This window comes from Bos indicus, chromosome 15 (genome assembly GCF_029378745.1).
Source record: "Bos indicus isolate NIAB-ARS_2022 breed Sahiwal x Tharparkar chromosome 15, NIAB-ARS_B.indTharparkar_mat_pri_1.0, whole genome shotgun sequence".
NCBI classification, from domain to species: domain Eukaryota; kingdom Metazoa; phylum Chordata; class Mammalia; order Artiodactyla; family Bovidae; genus Bos; species Bos indicus.
This window is the reverse complement of record NC_091774.1, coordinates 33,896,402-33,917,519: the sequence shown is the minus strand read 5'-3', so window position 1 is coordinate 33,917,519 and position 21,118 is coordinate 33,896,402. Positions and strand designations below refer to the sequence as shown.

Sequence of the window (21,118 nt, the reverse complement as noted above, 5' to 3'; positions counted from 1 at the left end):
GGCAAGAATACTGGAGTGGGTTGCCAATTCCTTCTCTGGGAGGATCTTCCCCACTCAGGGATCAAACCTATGTCTCTTGCATCTCCTGCACTGGCAGGCAGATTCTTTACCACTGAGCCACCTGGGAAGCCCTTGGGTATAGAATAGAATGCATTTGAAGAGGCTGGCCAACCAATGACCTTAAATGGAAAATCTCATCAAGACAACATAAATTAACATGGATGAATGTTGCTAGAAACCAACAGGAATGAAAGTTGATGCCTGGAAGCTCTCAGAATGTTCTTGATAAAACTAGAATATTACACCTAGCCTCAAGTTTCTTTACGCTCCCAATCAGAGGGGGAAAAATAAATCTCTATGACACTTATGAGAGGAAGTAATCTCTCATCAGCTCAAATATATCTTATGTGTGAAATTGGAGGGGGAAGTTAAAATTCTGAGTTTGGGTTTTTACTAAGTCTCTCTATGTACTTTTGGTTTTGCTTATCCCATACTAATATTTAAGTCCTAAAAATCACCATTCAGTACTTCACTTGATTCTTGTATTGTTAATTGGAGACAACATACAGTCATCCCTGGTATATATGAGGACATGCTGAGAATACCAAATTCTGTGGATGCTCAAGTGGCAGGACCCACCCTCTGTATCCACAGTACCACATCCAGTAATTCAACCAGCTGTGGGCTTTGTACTACCGTAGTACTATTTATTAACAAAAAATCCTCATGCGTGTGAACCCATTCAGTTCACATTCATTTTGTTCAAGGATCAACTGTATACACACACACACACTACATATTTATATATAAATACTACATATTTCATATATATATATATGTGAAAGCTTTTGAGAGGAAAAATTATATACTACCACAAAAATGCAGATGATTATTCCTGAGTCCTTTTCTTACTTTCAGTCAATTCTAAATATTCAAGTTAACTAAGAATACTTTCCCGCACCTGTCTTCCACCAAGTACTTTCTGGCACAAGGTGGTCTTTTAGACAGAATGGGGAATATTTGGTGAGGGCTCTGCTTCCCAGGTGATGAGAGAACCTTCACTGAAGGAAAACATTCTGTTTTCCAGGAGAGTTGCTGGGGAATATAGGCTACTGTGATTCTGTTCATATGGACCCTCAATGGATGTGAATCTGAGCAAGCTCTGGGAGGTGGTGAAGGACAGGGAAGGCTGGTGTGCTGCAGTCCATGGGGTCACAAACAGTTGGACATGACTGAGTGACTGAACAACAACAAATGATCCTCCTGCCCAAAAGTAAAATACCATTAATATTTATTGTGTCCTGAGGACACAGGATCCGTTATAGATTTATATTACTTAACTAAAATTTATCACTTTACATGCATATTTAATCTGGCCTCAGTTCGGTCCATATTGAAGCTGTTACAGCTTTAATTTCTGATAGAGAGCAAAACTGAGTTCTTGACTAGATCAGTCCTTGATCACCTATCCAGATACATACAAGTGGAGACACAGACTTTGGAGTTGGAAGACAGTTCATTTAGCTCAATTTCTGGCTCGGCCACTTAGTAGCTACATACACCTAACAAAACTGTCAGAGCCTTGGTTCCCCATTTGCAAAATTTGTCTAAGAGCCTCTTGTTGTGATAAGTGAGATAGTATATATCAAGCAAATGGTCCTCCAAATAGTAGCTAATTATATTGAGGTATTTTTGTAAATAAAACCTTATCAAACACATATACCAGTTACTGTATTGCTGCTTTCTGATTTTTTTTTTTTTTATCATATGAGGTTTCAGAGGGCCACAGGGCTGAAGAGGTTATTTCTAATGCTCTAGGAATTACATTGATCTCCTTTTCCCTGAGTGCCGAGTGTCATAAGGCTAGTTCTGGAGTGGGGTTTAAGGATTATCACGTGAAGATCCTCTTTCTACTCTTGATTCATTCACTGCAGTCAATGCTGCTCCAATTTCTATTAAGTAAAAGGTTTTTCTAATCCATATGCATTGAGCTGAGGCTTGGCTTTGCTGAGGTACAAGGGAGTAATTGCTTTGAGGAGGTTCTAGTAACATCAAAACACAAGAGTAGAGCTCAAGTGACTTGGCAGGCAGCTTTTAAAATGGTTGCCCATAAAAGCAAGAAGAAAGAGATTTTTCTTGGTTTTAAGGCAAGGCTTTGACTAATTATTTTGAACTACAGTTCCCAGAATGCCATCTACCTGCCAGAAATGAAAGCACTCTTGAATTTTATATTGAGAGCCTGTGATCAATTTGTCTGTTTCTCGACTCATAAACTACTCAGATCCAAGCAACGATACACCTAGGAAAAGTTTCCAAGATGAACAGAGAAAGGGGCCAGTAAGGAAATGCTCAACTGGATGACATTTTTTTAAGGCTTTTAAAAACATTTTTATTTGGCTATGCTGGGGCCTTAGTTGCAGGATCTCTCAGTTGCGGCATGTTGGCTCTAGTTCCCTGATCAGGGGTTGAACCTGGGCCCCCTGCATTGGAGTGCAAAATCTTAGCCACTGGACTGTCAGGGAAGTCCCTGGATGATATTCTTGAGGTACTACTTGACTAAATGCTTTGGTTGTGTTTTCCTTTGTAGTGGAGAACTGGTTCTCCAGTCAATGTATGAAGCATTGCACAGCCAAACAACTACCAGGGCCATAACCCACTCTAATCCTGGGGATTATAGTCTTTCATTAATGTTTCCAAGACAAATCAGTCTAAGGAAAATACCATCATTTTAGGATCTGTGAATCAGAAGACCAAGGCCCTAACCATGCTTTTGACTTTATATTATTCTTTATTTAAAAATACATTGATATTTTTGGGGCTCCCTTGGCATATAAAAGTGTCACATTCTTCTGGCTACTATGGATTTGTGAAATTGTTACTTTTCTTCTTACTCTTTAGTGGTGACTGTCTCTTCCTCCAGTGCTCTGAAAAAAATAGAGAACCAATGGCTCTTCTAAGGGGATCCTGTGTAGTGAAATCGATCACTGGATTGAAAATTGAGAGCTGGGTGCCCATTTCATCTCTTCCACTAAATTACTTTGTGACACAGGAGATCAAGCTCTGAGCCTTTACAGTGGGAATACTGACTCCAAGACTCTAGACTACCAGAGAACTAACCCTCAGTCAGTTCAGTCACTCAGTCGTGTCCGACTTTTTGCGACACCGTGAATCGCAGCACGCCAGGCCTCCCTCTCCATCACCAACTCCTGGAGTTCACCCAGACTCACGTCCATTGAGTCGGTGATTCCATCCAACCATTTCATCCTCTGACGTCCCCTTCTCCTCCTGCCCCCAATCCCTCCCAGCATCAGAGTCTTTTCCAATGAGTTAACTCTTCGCATGAGGTGGCCAAAGTACTGGAGTTTCAGCTTCAGCATCATTCCCTCCAAAGAAATCCCAGGGCTGATCTCCTTCAGAATGGACTGGCTGGATCTCCTTGCAGTCCAAGGGACTCTCAAGAGTCTTCTCCAACACCACAGTTCAAAAGCATCAATTCTTCGGCGCTCAGCTTTCTTCACAGTCCAACTCTCACATCCAGACATGACCACTGGAAAAACCATAGCCTTGACGAGACGGACCTTTGCTGGCAAAGTAATATCTCTCCTTTTCAATATGCTATCTAGGTTGGTCATAACTTCCCTTCCAAGGAGTAAGCGCCCTTTAATTTCAAGGCTGCAGTCACCATCTGCAGTGATTTTGAAGCCCCAAAAAATAAAGTCTGACACTGTTTCCACTGTTTCCCCATCTATTTCTCATGAAGTGATGGGACCAGATGCCACGATCTTCATTTTCTGAATGTTGAGCTTTAAGCCAACTTTTTCACTCTCCTCTTTCACTTTCATCAAGAGGCTTTTGAGTTCCTCTTCACTTTATGCCATAAGGGTGGTGTCATCTGCATATCTGAGGTCATTGATATTTCTCCCGGCAATCTTGATTCCAGCTTGTGTTTCTTCCAGCCCAGCATTTCTCATGATGTACTCTGCATAGAAGTTAAATAAGCAGGGTGACAGTATACAGCCTTGACGTACTACTTTTCCTATTTGGAAGCAGTCTGTTGTTCCATGTCCAGTTCTAACTGTTGCTTCCTGACCTGCATATAGGTTTCTCAAGAGACAGGTCAGGTGGTCTGGTATTCCCATCTCTTTCAGAATTTTCCACAGTTTATTGTGATCCACACAGTCAAAGGCTTTGGCATAGACAATAAAGCAGAAATAGGTGTTTTTCTGGACTCTCTTGCTTTTTCCATGATTCAGCGGATGTTGGCAATTTGATCTCTGGTTCCTCTGCCTTTTCTAAAACCAGCTTGAACATCTGGAAGTTCACGGTTCATGTATTGCTGAACCTGGCTTGAAGAATTTTGAGCATTACTTTACTAGCGTGTGAGATGAGTGCAATTGTGCAGTAGTTTGAGCATTCTTTGGCATTGCCTTTCTTTGGGATTGGAATGAAAACTTACCTTTTCTAGTCCTGTGGCCACTGCTGAGGTTTCCAAATTTGCTGGCATATTGAGTGCAGCACTTTCACAGCATCATCTTTCAGGATCTGGAATAGCTCAACTGGAATTCCATCACCTCCACTAGCTTTGTTCGTAGTGATGCTTTCTAAGGCCCACTTGACTTCACATTCCAGGATGTCTGGCTCTAGGTGAGTGATCACACCATCGTGATTATCTTGGTCATGAAGATCTTTTTGTACAGTTCTTCTGTGTATTCTTGCCACCTCTTCTTAATATCTTCTGCTTCTGTTAGGTCCATACCATTTCTGTCCTTTACAGAGCCCATCTTTGCATGAAGTGTTCCCTTGGTATCTCTAATTTTCTTGAAGAGGTCTCTAGTCTTTCCCATTCTATTGTTTTCCTCTGTTTCTTTGCATTGATCGCTGAGGAAGGCTTTCTTATCTCTCCTTGCTATTCTTTGGAACCCTGCATTCAGATGCTTATATCTTTCCTTTTCTCCTTTGCTTTTTGCTTCTCTTCTTTTCACAGTTATTTGTAATGCCTCCTCAGACAGCCATTTTGCTTTTTTGCATTTCTTTTCCATGGGGATGGTCTTGATCCCTGTCTCCTGTACAATGTACAAACCTCCGTCCATAGTTCATCAGGCACTCTATCTATCAGATCTAGTCCCTTAAATCTATTTCTCACTTCCACTGTATAATCATAAGGGATTTGATTTAGGTCATACCTGAATGGTCTAGTGGTTTTCCCTACTTTCTTCAATTTCAGTCTGAATTTGGCAATAAGGAGTTCATGATCTGAGCCACAGTCAGCACCCGGTCTTGTTTTTGTTGACTGTATAGAGCTTCTCCATCTTTGGCTGCAAAGAATATAATCAATCTGATTTCAGTGTTGACCATCTGGTGATGTCCATGTGTAGAGTCTTCTCTTGTGTTGTTGGAAGAGGGTGTTTGTTATGACCAGTGCATTTTCTTGGCAAAACTCTATTAGTCTTTGCCCTGCTTCATTCCATATTCCAAGGCCAAATTTTCCTGTTACTTCAGGTATTTCTTGACTTCCTATTTTTGCATTCTAGTCCCCTATAATGAAAAGGACATCTTTTTTGGGTGTTAGTTCTAAAAGGTCTTGTAGGTCTTCATAGAACCGTTCAACTTCAGCTTCTTCAGCCTTACTGGTTGGGGCATAGACTTGGATTACTGTGATATTGAATGGTTTGCCTTGGAAACAAACAGAGATCATTCTTTTGTTTTTGAGATTGCATCCAAGTACTTCATTTCGGACTCTTTTGTTGACCATGATGGCTGCTCCATTTCTCCTAAGGGATTCCTGCCCGCAGTCATAGATATAATGGTCATCTGAGTTAAATTCACCCATTCCAGTCCATTTTAGGTTGCTGATTCCTAGAATGTCGATGTTCACTCTTGCCATCTCTTGTTTGACCACTTCCAATTTGCCTTGATTCATGGACCTGACATTCCAGGTTCCTATGCTATGAGAACTCACACAAAGGAAACCGCTTGAATACAAGACCCGGCATCACCCAACCACCAGTAGCACCCTGTGCAGGGCGCCTCATCTAAACAACAAACAAAACAAAAATACCTACTCAGTCAGCAGACAGGATTACCACCTCACTCAGCCTTGCCCATCAGAGGAAAAACAAACAAACAAACAAAAACAGCACAAATCTCACCCTATATGAAGCTTGCACAAACCACTGGAGCAACCTTAGGAGGGCAGAAATCAAAAGGAAGAAAGAATTCAACCTTGAACCCTGGGAAAAGGAGACCTCAAACACAATAAGTTTAAAAAAAAAAATAACGAAAAGGTAGAGAAATACTACACAAATGAAGAAACAAACTGGAAATACAGAAGTCCAAATAAATGAAGAGGGAATAGGCAAACTACCTGAAAAAGAATTCAGAATAATGATAGTAAAGATGGTCAAAAACCTTGAAAACAAAATGGAGAAAATGCAAGAATCAATTAACAAGGACCTAGAAGAATTAAAGAATAAACATACAGAGACAAACAACACAATTACTGAAATCAAAAATACTCTGGAAGGAATCACTAGCAGAATATCTGAAGCAGAAGAATGAATCAGTGAGCTGGAAGATAAAATGGTAGAAATAACTTCTGAAGAGCAGAATAAAGTAAAAAGAATGAAAAGCACTGAGGACAGTCTCAGAGACCTCTGGGACAATATCAAATGCACCAGCATTCAAATTATAGGGGTCCCAGGAAAAAAAGAGTATGAGAAAGTTTTTGAAGAGATTATAGTTGAAAATTTCCCCAACATGGAAAAGGAAATAGTCAATCAAGTCTAAGAGGCACAAAGAGTCCCATACAGGATAAACCCAAGAAGAAACACCAAGACACATACTAATTAAACTAATAAAGACTAAACACAAAGAAAGAATATTAAAAGCAGCAAGGGAAAACCCCATACAAGGGAAACCCCATACGCTTAACAGCTGGTCTTTCAGCTCTTCAGGCCATAAGGGAATGGCAGGATATACTTAAAGTACTGAAAGGGAAAAATCTACAATCAAGATTACTGTACCCAGCAAGGATCTCATTCAAAATTGATGGAGAAATAAAAAGGTTTTCAGACAAGCAAAAGTTAAGAGAATTTAGTACCACCAAACCAGCTTTACAACAATGTTAAAAGGACTTATATAGTTAAGAAATAAAAGAGAAGAAAAAAGATCTACAAAATCAACCCCAAACAATTAAGAAAATGGCAATAGGAACATATATATCAATAATTACTTTAAATGTAAATGGGTTAAATGCTTCAACCAAAAGACACATACTGGCTGAATGGATACAAAAATAAGACCCATATATATGCTGTCTACAAGAAACCCACTTCAGACCTAAAGACACATATAGGCTGAAAGTGAGAGGTTGGAAAAATATATTCCATGAAAATGGTGAGGAAAAGAAAGCTGGAGTAGCAATTCTCATATCAGACAAAATAGACCTTAAAGAATATTACAAGAGATAAGGAAAGACACTAAATAATGATCAAGGGATCAATCCAAGAGGAAGACATAACAATTGTAAATATCTATGCACCCAACATAAGAGCACCTCAATACATAAGATAAACACTAACAGACATAAAAGGAGAAATTGACAGTAACACAATAACAGTAGGAGACTTTAACACCCCACTCACACCAATGGACAGATCATCAAACAGAAAATTAATAAGGAAACACAAGTCTTAAATGATATATTAGATGAGAAGGATATCTTCAGGACATTCCATCCAAATGCAGAAGAATACATCTTCTTCTCAAGTGTACATGGAACATTCTCCATGATAGACCACATCTTGGGTCACAAATCAGACCTCAGTAAATTTAAGAAAATTGAAATCATATCAAGGATCTTCTCCAACCACAATGGTATGAGACTGTATATAAATTACAAGAAAAAAACTGTAAGAAACACAAAGACATGGAGATTAAACAACATGTTCCCAAATAACCAACAGGTTACTGAAGAAATCAAAAGGGAAATCAGAAAATTTCTAGGAACAAATGACAATGAAAACACGACAACTCAAAACCAACGGGATGCAGCAAAAGCAGTTCTAAGAGGGAAGTTTATAGCAATACAATCCTACCTCAAGAAACAGGAAAAACATTGAATAGACAACCTAACTTTACACCCAAAACAACTGAAAAAAGAAGGACAAAAAAACCCCAAAATTAGTAGAAGGAAAGAAATCATAAAGATCTGAGCAGAAATAGATGAAAAAGAAATGAAAGAAACAATAGTAAAGATTGATAAAACTAAAAGCTGGTTCTTTGAGAAGATAAACAAAATTGACAAGCCTTTATTTAACCAGAGTCATCAAGAAAAAAAGAGAAAAGAATCAAATCAACAACATTAGAAATGAAAAAGGAGAGGTTACAATAGACAGTGAAGAAATACAAAGGATTATAAGAGACTATTATGAATGACTCTATGGCAATAAAATGGATAACCTGGAAGAAATGAACGGATTCTTAGAAAAGTTCAATCTTCCAAGACTGAACCAGGAAGAAATAGAAATTATGAACAACCTAGTTATAAGGGCTGAAATTGAAGCTGTGATCAAAAATCTTCCAAAAAACAAAAGCCCAGGACCAGTTGGCTTCACAGGAGAATTCTATCAAACATTTAGAGAAGAGCTAATGCCTGTCCTTCTAGAACTCTTTCAAAAAATTGCAGAGGAAGGAATACTTCCAAACTCATTCTACGAGGCCACCATCACCCTGATAACAAAAACAGACAAAGACAACATAAAAAAAGAAAAATCTGTATGCAGGTCAGGAAGCAACAGTTAGAACTGGACATGGAACAACAGACTGGTTCCAAATAGAAAAAGGAGTACATCAAGGCTGTATATTGTCACCCTGCTTATTTAACTTCTATGCAGAGTACATCATGAGAAACGCTGGGCTGGAAGAAGCACAAGCTGGAATCAAGATTGCCAGGAGAAATATCAATAACCTCAGATATGCAGATGACACCACCCTTATGGCATAAAGTGAAGAGGAACTCAAAAGCCTCTTGATGAAAGTGAAAGAGGAGAGTGAAAAAGTTGGCTTAAAGCTCAACATTCAGAAAATGAAGATCGTGGCATCTGGTCCCATCACTTCATGAGAAATAGATGGGGAAACAGTGGAAACAGTGTCAGACTTTATTTTTTGGGGCTCCAAAATCACTGCAGATGGTGACTGCAGCCATGAAATTAAAAGACACTTACTCCTTGGAAGGAAAGTTGTGACCAACCTAGATAGCGTATTCAAAAGCAGAGACATTACTTTGCCAGCAAAGGTCCGTCTCGTCAAGGCTATGGTTTTTCCAGTGGTCATGTCTGGATGTGAGAGTTGGACTGTGAAGAAGGCTGAGTGCCAAAGAATTGATGCTTTTGAACTGTGGTGTTGGAGAAGACTCTTGAGAGTCCCTTGGACTGCAAGGAGATCCAGCCAGTCCATTCTGAAGGAGATCAGCCCTGGGATTTCTTTGGAGGGAATGATGCTGAAGCTGAAACTCCAGTACTTTGGCCACCTCATGCGAAGAGTTGACTCATTGGAAAAGACTCTGATGCTGGGAGGGATTGGGGGCAGGAGGAGAAGGGGACGTCAGAGGATGAAATGGCTGGATGGCATCACTGACTCGATGGATGTGAGTCTGGGTGAACTCCAGGAGTTGGTGATGGACAGGGAGGCCTGGCGTGCTGCGATTCACGGGGTCGCAAAGAGTCGGACACGACTGAGCAACTGAACTGAACAGGCCAATATCACTGATGAACATAGATGCAAAACTCCTCAACAAAAATTTTAGCAAACAGAATTCAGCAACACATCAAAAAGCTCATACACCATGAATAAGTTGGATTTATTCCAGGAATGTAAGGATTCTTCAATATATGCAAATCAACCATATTAACAAATTGAAAGAAAAACCATATGATCGTCTCAATAGATGCAGAAAAAGCCTTTGACAAAATTCAGCACCCATTTATGATTAAAACTCTTCAAAAAATGGGCATAGAAGGAACTACCTCAAAATAGCAAAGGCCATATATGATAAACCTTCAGCAAACATTATTCTCAATGGTGAAAATTGAACGCATTTCCCCTAAGATCAGGAACAAGACAAGGGTGTCCACTTTCACTGCTGTTTTTCAGCATAGTTCTGGAAGTCCTAGCTACAGCAGTCAGAGAAGAAAAGTAAAAGGAATCCAGATTGGAAAAGAAGTAAAGCTCTCACTGTTTGCAGGTGACATGATACTGTACATAGAAAACCCTAAAGATAGTTATCAGAAAATTACTAGAGCTAATCAGTGAATTTAGCAAAGTTGCAGGATACAAAATCAATACACAGAAATCACTTGCATTTCTATTTACCAACAATGAAAAATCAGAGAAATTAAGGAATCAATCCTATTCACCATTGCAACAGAAAGAATTAAATATCTAGGAATAGACTTACCTAAGGAGACAAAAGGACTGTACAGAGAAAATTATAAGACACTGATGAAAAAAATCAAAGATGACATAAACAGATGGAGAGATATTCCATGTTCCTGGGTAGGAAGAATCAATATTGTGAAAACGAGTATACTACCAAATCCAATCTACAGATTCAGTGCAATCCTTATCAAATTACCAATGACATTTTTCACAGAACTAGAACAAAATATTTCACAATTTATGGAAACACAAAAGACCCCAAATAGCCAAAGCAGTCTTGAGAAAGAAGCATTGAGCTGGAGGAATCAACCTTCCTGACTTCAGATTATACTACAAAGCTACAGTCATCAAGACAGTATGGTTCTGCTGCAAAAACAGAAATATAGACCAATGGAACAAGACAGAAAGCCCAGAAATAAACCCTTGCACCTATGGGTACCTTATTTTTGACAAAGGAGGCAAGAATATACAATGGGGCACAGATAGCCTCTTCAATAAATGGTTCTGGGAAAACTAGACAGCTACATGTAAAAGAATGAAATTAGAACACTTCCTAACACCATACCCAAAGATGAACTCAAAATGGATTAAAGATCTAAATGTAAGACCATAAACTATAAAACTCTTAGAAGAAAACATAAGCAGAACATTTGATGACATAAATCTAAGCAAGATCCTCTATGACCCACCTCCTAGAGTAATGGAAATAAAAACAAAAGTAAACAAGTGGGATCTGATTAAATTTAAAAGCTTTTGCACAGCAAAGGAAACTATAAGCAAGGTGAAAAGACAACCCTCAGAATGGGAGAAAATAATAGCAAATGAAACAACTGACAAAGGATTAATTTCCAAAATATACAAGCAGCTCATACAACTCAATGCCAGAAAAACAACCTGATCAAAAAGTGGGGGAAAAGACCTAAATAGACATTTCTCCAAAGAAGACATACAGATGGCTAACAAACACATGAAAAGATGCTCAATATTGCTCATTATTAGAGAAATGCAAATCAAAACTACAATGAGATACCACCTCACACCAGTCTGAATGGCCATCATCAAAAAGTCTACAAACAATAAATGGTGGAGAGAGTTTGGAGAAAAGGGAATGCTCTTGCACTGTTGGAGGGAATGTAAATTGATACAGCCACTGTGGAAGACGGTATGGAGATTCCTTAAAAAACTAGGAATAAAACCACCATATGACCCAGCAATCCCACTTCTAGGCATATACCCTGAGGAAACCAAAATTGAAACAGACACATGTATCCCATTGTTCATTGCAGAACCATTTACTGTAGCTAGAACATGGAAGCAACCTAGATGTCCATCGACAGATAAGTGGATAAAGAAGTTGTGGTACATATACACAATGGAATATTACTCGGCCATAAAAAGGAATGCATTTGAGTCAGTTCTGATAAGGTGGATGAACCTAGAACCTATTATACAGAGTGAAGTGAGTCAGAAAGATAAATATTGTATTCTAATGCATATATACATAATCTAGAAAAATGGTACCAAGGAATTTATTTATAGGGCAGCAATGGAGAAAAGACTTAGAGAATAGACTTATGGACATGGGGAGAGGGGAGGAGAGGGTGAGATATATGGAAAGAATAACATTACCATATGTAAAATAGATAGCCAATGGGAATTTGCTGTATGACTCAGGAAACTCAAACGGGCTCTATCCACCTAGAGGGGTGGGAGGGGGAGGGAGGTTCAAAAGGGAGGGGATGTATGTATACCTGTGGCTGATTCATGTTGAGGTTTGACAGAAAACAACAAAATTCTGGTAAAGCAATTATCCTTCAATAAAGAAATAAATTTAAAAAATACATTGAATAGTATTTACATTGTCCTTGGGTAAAAAGCAAGGTTAAAGTCAGGTCTCTGAAAACTGTTCTAAGAGGAAAAACTCAACATAGGGGAAATGAGGTCACATAATGGATCCTTGCCTTGGTTTCTTCCTCGTAAAAGTACAGACAAGAATACCTATCCTTTCTGATGCCCTGTTTCTATAAATAAAACTACCATTTATTTCCTAGGAAACTATGACTCTCTTAGATTAGTGCTACAATAGAAACATGGTTTAAAGCATAGAGTCAGACTGCAGGAGTTTGCTGCTCTACCACGCCCCTGGTGAAATAAGTAACCAGCTTCTGTAAGCCTTATTTGCAGTCTCTAAGATGGGATCATGATAGTGTCCACCTGTTGGGGCTGCCAAAAGGATTAAATAAGATGATACATGTCAAGTGTCTGGCACAGGGATTGGGCTCAGGACAAGTATTCTGACAATGCTTTTGTTGTCAGAACCTTAAAGTAATCTTTGCCTTCTCTTGTTCTTTCCAACCCCAGTTCTAAATTGTCACCAAGTCCTAGCAATTCTTTATATACGTATATCTCCACTCATTAGCTGTGAAGGAAATGAATTAAAAATTGCTATGAAGGAAATATACTCATATAAGAGTATGTATTGGTTGGAACTTCCCTGGTGGTCCAGTGGTTAAGACTCCACGCTTCCACCATGAGCGTCTTGTCCCTGATCAGGAAACTGAGATCCCACGGGCTGCGCGGCAAGGTCGGAAGAAAAGTATGCGTTGGTTATCTCTGAGGAGGAAGACGGGTGTGAGAAGAGGAACAAGGAAACTATCTTCAACATTTTGTTTTAAAAAATATATCTGAAATATGGCAGTAAGGGTGAGATGGTATTTTTCTCTGTACTTTTCTATGGGTTAGAATTTTTTCTTAATTAAAAACCTCAGGGAATTCCCTGGTGTTCCAGTGGTTAGGACTTGGCGCTTTCACTGCTGTGGCCCAGGTTCGATCCCCGGTTGGGGAACTAAGATCCGGCAGGCTGCAGAGCATGGCCAAAGTAAATAAATAAACAAAGTATTAAAAAAAAAAAAAAAAGAAACCCTCAACATCAGTAACAAAGCACTCTGATGTTAGGTGACTTTATCTCTGTCAGCTTCATTTTCCTGACCTGTAAAATGGGAATAGCAGCACTTTCTTGTGGGATTGCAATGAAGAATTGAGTGAAGTTATAATGGCCTTTCAAAAGAGATGATATTACTATTACTGTTGTCATTATAATTACTACCATCTGGTGGTCTCTTTACTGTGTTTTTACCGTCTAATTCATAATGCACCAGCTTGCAGAATAATCTTCCTTGAATACTGCTTCATCTTATTGTCCTCCCCAAGAACCTGTGTTTTTTCCTCTGGGTATATCCAACCCCGTTCAGTCAGGAGCGGAGAGCTGGTTAAAGCCTTTCTAAGCCTCTTTTTTTTTTTTCTTTTTCTAATGTTATTTTATTTTTAAACTTTACATAATTGTATTAGTTTTGCCAAATATCAAAATGAATCCGCCACAGGTAACTCTGGTGTTGGAGAAGACTCTTGAGAGTCCCTTGGACCGCAAGGAGATCCAACCAGTCCATTCTGAAGGAGATCAGCCCTGGGATTTCTTTGGAAGGAAAGATGCTAAAGCTGAAACTCCAGTACTTTGGCCACCTCATGCGAAGAGTTGACTCATTGGAAAAGACTCTGATGCTGGGAGGGGTTGGGGACAGGAGGAGAAGGGGACGACAGAGGATGAGATGGCTGGATGGAATCACTGACTCAATGGACGTGAGTCTGAGTGAACTCTGGGAGTTGGTGATGGACAGGAGGGCCTGGTGTGCTGCGATTCATGGGGTCGCAAAGAGTCGGACATGACTGAGCAACTGAACTGAACTGAAGCCTCTTTTACCCCCTAACTCTGTGGCTGCACCTCAGTTATAGCATTTATCACTTGTCAGTAAGTCTCCTATATACGAATGAGTTCCATTCCAAGATGGTTAAGTCAGTTAAGATCAGTTAAGTCCAATATATTTGTAAGTCTAACAAAGCTACCCTCAGTACCCAACTAACAAAATTGCCTTTATAGCACTGTATTGTTAGAGTTTATAATATGTTCATATCTTTGAAAGTTCATGACTTGAAGGTTCGTATATAGGGGACTTACTCTACTCCAACAGCCCCTAAGAAGCAGACGAGCTTGATTCAACTTGGTATCTTCAGTGAAAGAGAAAGAAGGAAAGAAGAAAGGGGGGAAAGACGTAGGGCTGGGCTCTCATTCTGGCTCCCATGAAAGCCTGTGCCAGGAGTGTACTCTTGGGAAACATCATTTGAGTTCTGTGTTCAGTGTCATATCTGTGGCATGGGCTGGTGGTAACCACAAAGGCCCTTGTAAGCAGGCTCCTCCTCTAATTTCCCTACATTCAAAAAACATCCTCTGTCATCAAATGGGGCTCAATGGGCCACACACACTCATGTTAATTCTGTTCTTTTTTCCCAAAATCTTGCCTAGTTTCCAAAACCCTGCCTGCCCAAGTTCTAAGCCTTCCAATAAACTTTCCTCAATTTACTTTAGCTCTAAGTTAAAAAACATCTAACACAAAGAGGGTCCAGGAGGGAGGGGATATATGTATACATAGCTGATTCACTTTGTTGTACAGCAGAAACTAATACAACATGGTAAAGCAGCTATATTCCAACTCAAAAAAATAAAAGCAGTTTATACTGCACATTTATAAAAATTATTTCCTTAAACTTAAGAGAATAAGGTAAGGCATTATTTTCTACAATCCCATGCACTCTTATTAGTTGGCTAACAAAATTAAGCCCTACTTCTGACTTTATATCATTGCTCCTCCTCAACCCTTCAGCTTTGGTTTTATGGTGGGGGGGGGGGGGAACATGGTAGAAGAGTGTTTTTTTTTTTTTTTTTAATCTAACACATACATAACTTATTAAGAGTCACTGTTTGAAGCACTATATATATATATATATGAAACGCACACACACACTGATTTTAGCCTTACAATAAACTGTGAGATAACTACTATTATTATCCCATTTTTACTGACGAGGAGCTGAGGCACAGAGAGTTTAAATGGGCTTGGCCAAGGTCACACAACTAGTCGGTGGCAGAATCTGAAACCACTTGGTCTGCTTCAGATGCTTTGTAACTCACCACCATCTCAAGATCCCTTTCTAATCAATGGCTTTGAACTTCAATACTGTAGTGTGTCACTTATATTTTCATTAAAACTGAATAATATTGCACTCATTTATATCTTCTTAGATGTTTTGGTAGCTTCTAGCATAAAGTGAATACACCCTAAATACTAATGATTAAAGAAATTAAATCTCTGGGATTATATAAGCCCAGGAAGGTAGACCTCTCCTGGATCAGGTAGAGGTCTCAAGTTCCCCCCAACAATGTACTTCACTGACGTGATGGCAATCTTGTGAGAGAAGCAGGCTGGCTCATTTCACAAGAGAGAAAACATGAGCTGCAGAAGACTAAAAGGGACTTATTTCAAATTATACACTAAACACCATTGCCTCGACCCACTCAAGAACATCTGAGTCCACGATCATGGCACTTTTCTAGATTAGGCTTTCTGGGATTTCTCCAAGGTGAGGTTGTAGCACCTTGGAATATGGACAGGAAGTAAGGAGCATAAGAAATACAAATGTCCTTATCGTTAATAACTATTCTCATCAAAAATCTTGGCTCTAAGCTGTCCTTAACTTCTCGGAGATCTGTCTCACACACATCACAAAGGAGCTCGTTACAAGAGCCTGTTCAGAAACAGACTCATAGACTTAGAAAATGAACTTCTGGTTGCCAAAGGGGAAAGGTTGTTCAGGGGGAGGGATAAACGAAGAGTTTGCAATTAACATGTACACACTACTATCAATAAAACAGATAATAAACAGGGACCTACTGTATAGTATAGGGAGTTCTACTCAATATTCGGTAATACTGAAAAAAGAAAAGAATGGGACAAGAATGAAAAAAGAATTAGATATATGTATACCTATAACTGAATCACTTTGCATACCTGAAAGTAATACAACATTGTAAATCAATTGTATCCACTATAAAAAAAAAATCCCAAAACAAGAGCCTGTCCTTACTTTCACTTGGGACAGTACCAATAATTATGCATCTCAGAACCCACTGTTTCTTACACAAGCCAATTTCTTACCTGTTAATTGCAGCAGCATCTTGGGTGTGGAGGTTTTCCTTCTTGGCCCTCTGAGCTGCTTTTCTGCTTGCTTCCTCTTCCGTCTCACTCAAGTTCTCCTCCTCTAGGCTGTCAGGCTCCATGTCGTTGTCCTGAATTTGGTCTTCAAGGTCAGACTGGGACTTGATCTTTTGAGTGGGGCTTTCTGAGTCAGATTCCAAAGAGTCTTTTGAAATCAAATGTAAGTCTTCTTTCTTAAAAGATGGCTCTGTGGACTGGACCTTTAAGTTGGTGTGATGAACAGGAGATTGAATAGACACCTTGGGAATGAATTTACTATGACTCATCTTGAGAAAAATACAAAAATGAACAGGGATTCTCTCTTGTGGATGGCAGCAGCTGGCTGGATATTTAAAGTTGTGGTTCACAAAAGCATTTGCCTAAAAAAATTATATTTATGTTATTCTGTGACAATTAAAATCTCTAATTCCAATATTAATCAAAAAATTAAATAAGTAAGAGAACCTCATTATATTATCTGCAGGCTTTTGTATGCACCCTTTTGTAAGTATGAGAAAGGTCTATCAGAAAAACTATTGTGTTTTTGCATCTACAGGAACACTTCTGCTGCAGAGCTCATAAACAGTCTGAATAATCAAATGCAGCTTTTTTGAGGAAATCAAATGACTGGAATCCTTTCTCTAGCTTCCAAGAGCCTGTTACAGATAAGATTGGACAAAGCCAAATGGGTAATTACGGATAGTACTTCAATGCCTTATTTCCAATACCCAGGGCACTGATATATATATATATATATATATATATATATATGCTGTGTTCAGTAGTATTTACAGACAGAGTAAAACAGGTTCAGGGTCTGCCTTTTGGAAAATAAAGGAGGGGGAGACAGTATGGTTTCCACAGTTGGAACTGAAAAGATGATGGAAGCTAGTTTGTTACTAGACCTATACTGGCTGACTTTTCATTTGAAAGACTTTTTGATGTCCAGGTTGCTACCAGGTAGGAATACGTAATTTAGGTGGATGTAACATGGAGATCAACTTCAGCTCAGTATTAATAAAAACCCCATGATAATGATCAAAACTGTTCAACAAAAGATTTGATGGCCTTGTGAATTCTGCCATTCAGTGATTCATAGCAGAGGCTGGGTATCCACGTGGACCTGAAAGGGATGCTGTCCTGGGGAATGTTGGCTGGGTGGAAGATTGGCCTGAATACAGCTGGGGTCCCTTCTAACTTGCTTAAGAGTATGATTCCAAGTGAGCCCTCCCTGTCTCAGAGGGCTGTCATAAAGACCCATGAGATGGTTTACGGAAAGGGTGCTTTGAGTTCAGATACGATTGAAAGGAAATGATGTTTTTGGATTGTGCTTCCTTTCATCTCTAGCTGGCATTTCTGTTTGCTCTGTCTTCTATCTCACTGCCTTTATGCCATTTTTTCCCCCTGTAGGTCAGATAACAGAAACAACCTTTCTGATCAGAGATTACTGTAAAATTTCTTTTAATGGTCTACTCCTGTTCTTTTGGCAAATCCTTTCTTTAATTAAATAACACGACCTTCTTTTTAGTCCTAGTTGACCTTGTTGCTAACGCTTCTATGGAACATTCGTAACTCCTTGGAGGAAAGCACCTTAACAAACAAAAGAGACCAAAGGTAACATTCATATTGAAATACATATGATATTTAAATATCTATGGTTTTCTTTTTAACTTAAAGTTCCCCCCTCTTGGTAGACTAACATTATTTGTCAAACTGTTCATATTAATTGCCTTATTTTAAAAATATATATTTCATTCTACCATATTGTATTAATTTTGATAAATGGATCAACCTTCGCTTTTAGGATATTTTTAGAAAGCAGCAAATCCCTCAAATACTAACACATTTTAACCAAAACAGTTTGTAATAATACATCTTTAAGAGTTCAAGTCACTGTACTTGGGATCTTAAAAAGCTTGAAATAATCATTGTATTTCAATTTGGAACTGTTGCTTCATGAAATAATTCAGTCCCTTCAATTACTCTTAGTTTCTTAAATGACATAGACTAGGGTTTCTTGGAGTTAATTAAAAATGTTCATAGGAAAAGATACGATTTTTGTTGTTGATGTTTGGGAGATAATGAAGAGAGCAAAGCCAGATACCATCCAAGTTGGGTCATCTGTGGAGGTGTGATTTTATAAAAGCATGGGGTTAAAAAAGGAAAAGCTGATGGCTGAAATAAATTAGAAAGTGGGACTTCTAAATGCAGTGAATGTGGCTCCCTACTGGACAAAGTTTTTCACTGAAATTTCAGACAAAGACCGGCTGACGTATCTCCTAAGTAAACAAGACTAGAGGCACCAAGAAACCCCTCGTTCCCAAGGGGTCCCGTCAAGATCCTTGGGCCCAGCCCATTACATTAGTATTGGGAGGAACACACTTCCTTCTGTAGGTGAAATGTAGCCCTCCTTCAAGGGTTCATCCACCAAGATGAGTGCAGAGGAAAAGTTGCCCTGTTTTGGAACAAGTCCTAAGCTGCCCAAGGGGGCGTGGCATTTATTTCCTCCCTCCACCTATTCTCTGATGGACAAGACTCGGCAGCCAGCGGCGTTTTAAGGCCCAGGAAGTGATGGGTTATCCGGTGGGTCTGATGGCCCGGACCAGCCTGATCAACCCAGGTTAGGGCTGTTCTGGGAGTCTGGGCGCCAAAGTCTTCCTAGATCCCGACCACCGGCCCCTGGGCTCCGTCCCTGCTCGGCCACCGTCTGTCCTTCCTGTCTGGGTCCCAAGTGCTCCCGCCTGTGGGCTCCCTTTTCTCCCCACCTGGATCACTTTCCTCGAGAGGTTTTCTCCTATCCCCATCCCCGGTCCCACCGTCCACCCCCAATCCCTGCTCGGGGGCGCACTGCACACCCTGTTTGGGAGGCAACCGCCTGTCACCTTGCCGGGCGTTCCTGGCTGCCGCGACCCTGGAGGCCCCGCATCCTCAGTGCTGGCGCCTCCCGGTCCCGCCCTGCGTCTCCCAGTGCTGCCCTGGAGACCGGGGCCAACAGAGCCAGCCCCGCGCGCGACTCTGGCCGCCCGGCTGTGGGCGGAGCCTCAGCGAGAGGGCGGGGCCTGTGCTATCCATCCCGGCATCCCCCGTTACACAGTGCCGGATCTAGTCGGTCCAGGTGGAGAGGGTGGGACGGGTTGTGATGACCGCGTCTAGGGCACAGCTCCCAGGATCCCGGAAACTCCCAATGAAGCCGCTCGCAGTCCATACTGGCTTTTCCAAAGTTGAAAATCAAGGAAAGACAGGCCACCGAGTGGGAAGGGAGTATGTAAAGAACTCCTACAAATTAAGAAAGCAAAGAATCCAATTTAAAAATGGGCAGATGACTTGGACAGAAATTTCACAGAAGAAATCCAGTGGCCAATAATTATATGTTGTGGATGGAAAAGGTTAATAATCAGAAGAGGATAAAGTAAAGCCACTGTGGATACGGGCCACGCTCACCATGCGGGCAAACATTTTAATACTTGACAGCGTCCAGGGTTGGGGAGGAGGATTTGGCAAAGATCCCGCATATACTGCAGACGGGAGTGTGAGTTCGTGTAGATACTTTGGAAAATGGCTACACATTAGCTCGGATGTGTACCCTGTGATTCAGCAATTTCACATTTTAGGTGTTTACCTCCCACCTGCGTATGCTTATGTGTACCCAAACTGGAAATAACTGAAATATCCATCAACAATAGAATAGTTAATTTAATTGTAGTATTTCCCAAATCACTGCAGATGGTGACTGCAGCCATGAAATTAAAAGATACTTGCTCCTTGGAAGAAAAGTTATGACCATCCTAGACAGCATATTAAAAAGCAGAGACATTACTTTGCCAAAAAATGGTCTGTCTAGTCAAAGCTGTGGTTTTTCCAGGAGTCATGTATGGTGTGAGAGTTGGATTGTGAAGAAAGCTGAACACCAAAGAATTGATGCTTTTGAACGGTGGTGTTAATGAAGATTCTTGAGAGTCCCTTGGACAGCAAGGAGATCCAAGCAGTCCATCCTAAAGGAAATCAGTCTTGAATATTCATTGGAAGGACTGATATTGAAGCTGAAACTCCAATACTTTGGCCACCTGATGTGAAGAACTGACTCATTTGAAAAGACCCTGATTCTGGGAAAGATTGAAGGCGGGAGGAGAAGGGAACAACAGAGGATGAGATGGTTGGATGGCATCACCGACTCAATGGACATGAATTTGAGTAAACTCCGGGAGTTGGTGATGGACAGGAAGGCCTGGTGTGCTGCAGTCCATGGGGTCACAAAGAGTTGGATATGACTGAGCGACTGAACTGATTTCATATACTGACATACTATACAATGGCAAAAATTAATGAAATACATCTGCATGCAATAAAACAGAGGCATATTAAAATACAATATTGAGTTTAAAAAACACCCCAATACATTGTATGATTTTGCACATAAATAGTTTTAAAAGGCAAAATTGAACTGCATTATGGTTATGGATACATACTTAGTGGAAAAAGAAAGTGTCCAACTCTTTGTGACCCCATGGACTGTAGCCCACCAGGCTCCTCCGTTCATGGAATTTTCCAGGCAAGAATACTGGAGTGGATTGCCATTTCCTTCTCCAGGGATACTT

The 21,118-nt window shown here is 40.1% G+C and overlaps 1 protein-coding gene across 4 annotated transcripts in view; it reads right to left on the bottom strand.

Moving 5' to 3' along the window:
- JHY (junctional cadherin complex regulator) overlaps nucleotides 1-19,536 on the bottom strand; it is an 86,058-nt gene extending 66,522 nt beyond the window's left edge. For 3 of the 4 annotated variants that reach the window (XM_070803559.1, XM_070803562.1, XM_070803561.1), the window contains exons 1-2: nucleotides 19,406-19,536; nucleotides 16,485-16,903 (exon numbers count right to left, since the gene is read on the bottom strand). In XM_070803559.1, coding sequence (XP_070659660.1) covers nucleotides 16,485-16,810 — 326 coding nt within the window. In that variant the 5' untranslated portion in view covers nucleotides 16,811-16,903; nucleotides 19,406-19,536. Of the gene's footprint in view, nucleotides 1-16,484; nucleotides 16,904-19,378 lie in introns of all 4 variants that reach the window. The other variant, XM_070803560.1, reaches the window with a different exon arrangement.
- Nucleotides 19,537-21,118: the final 1,582 nt, after the last annotated feature.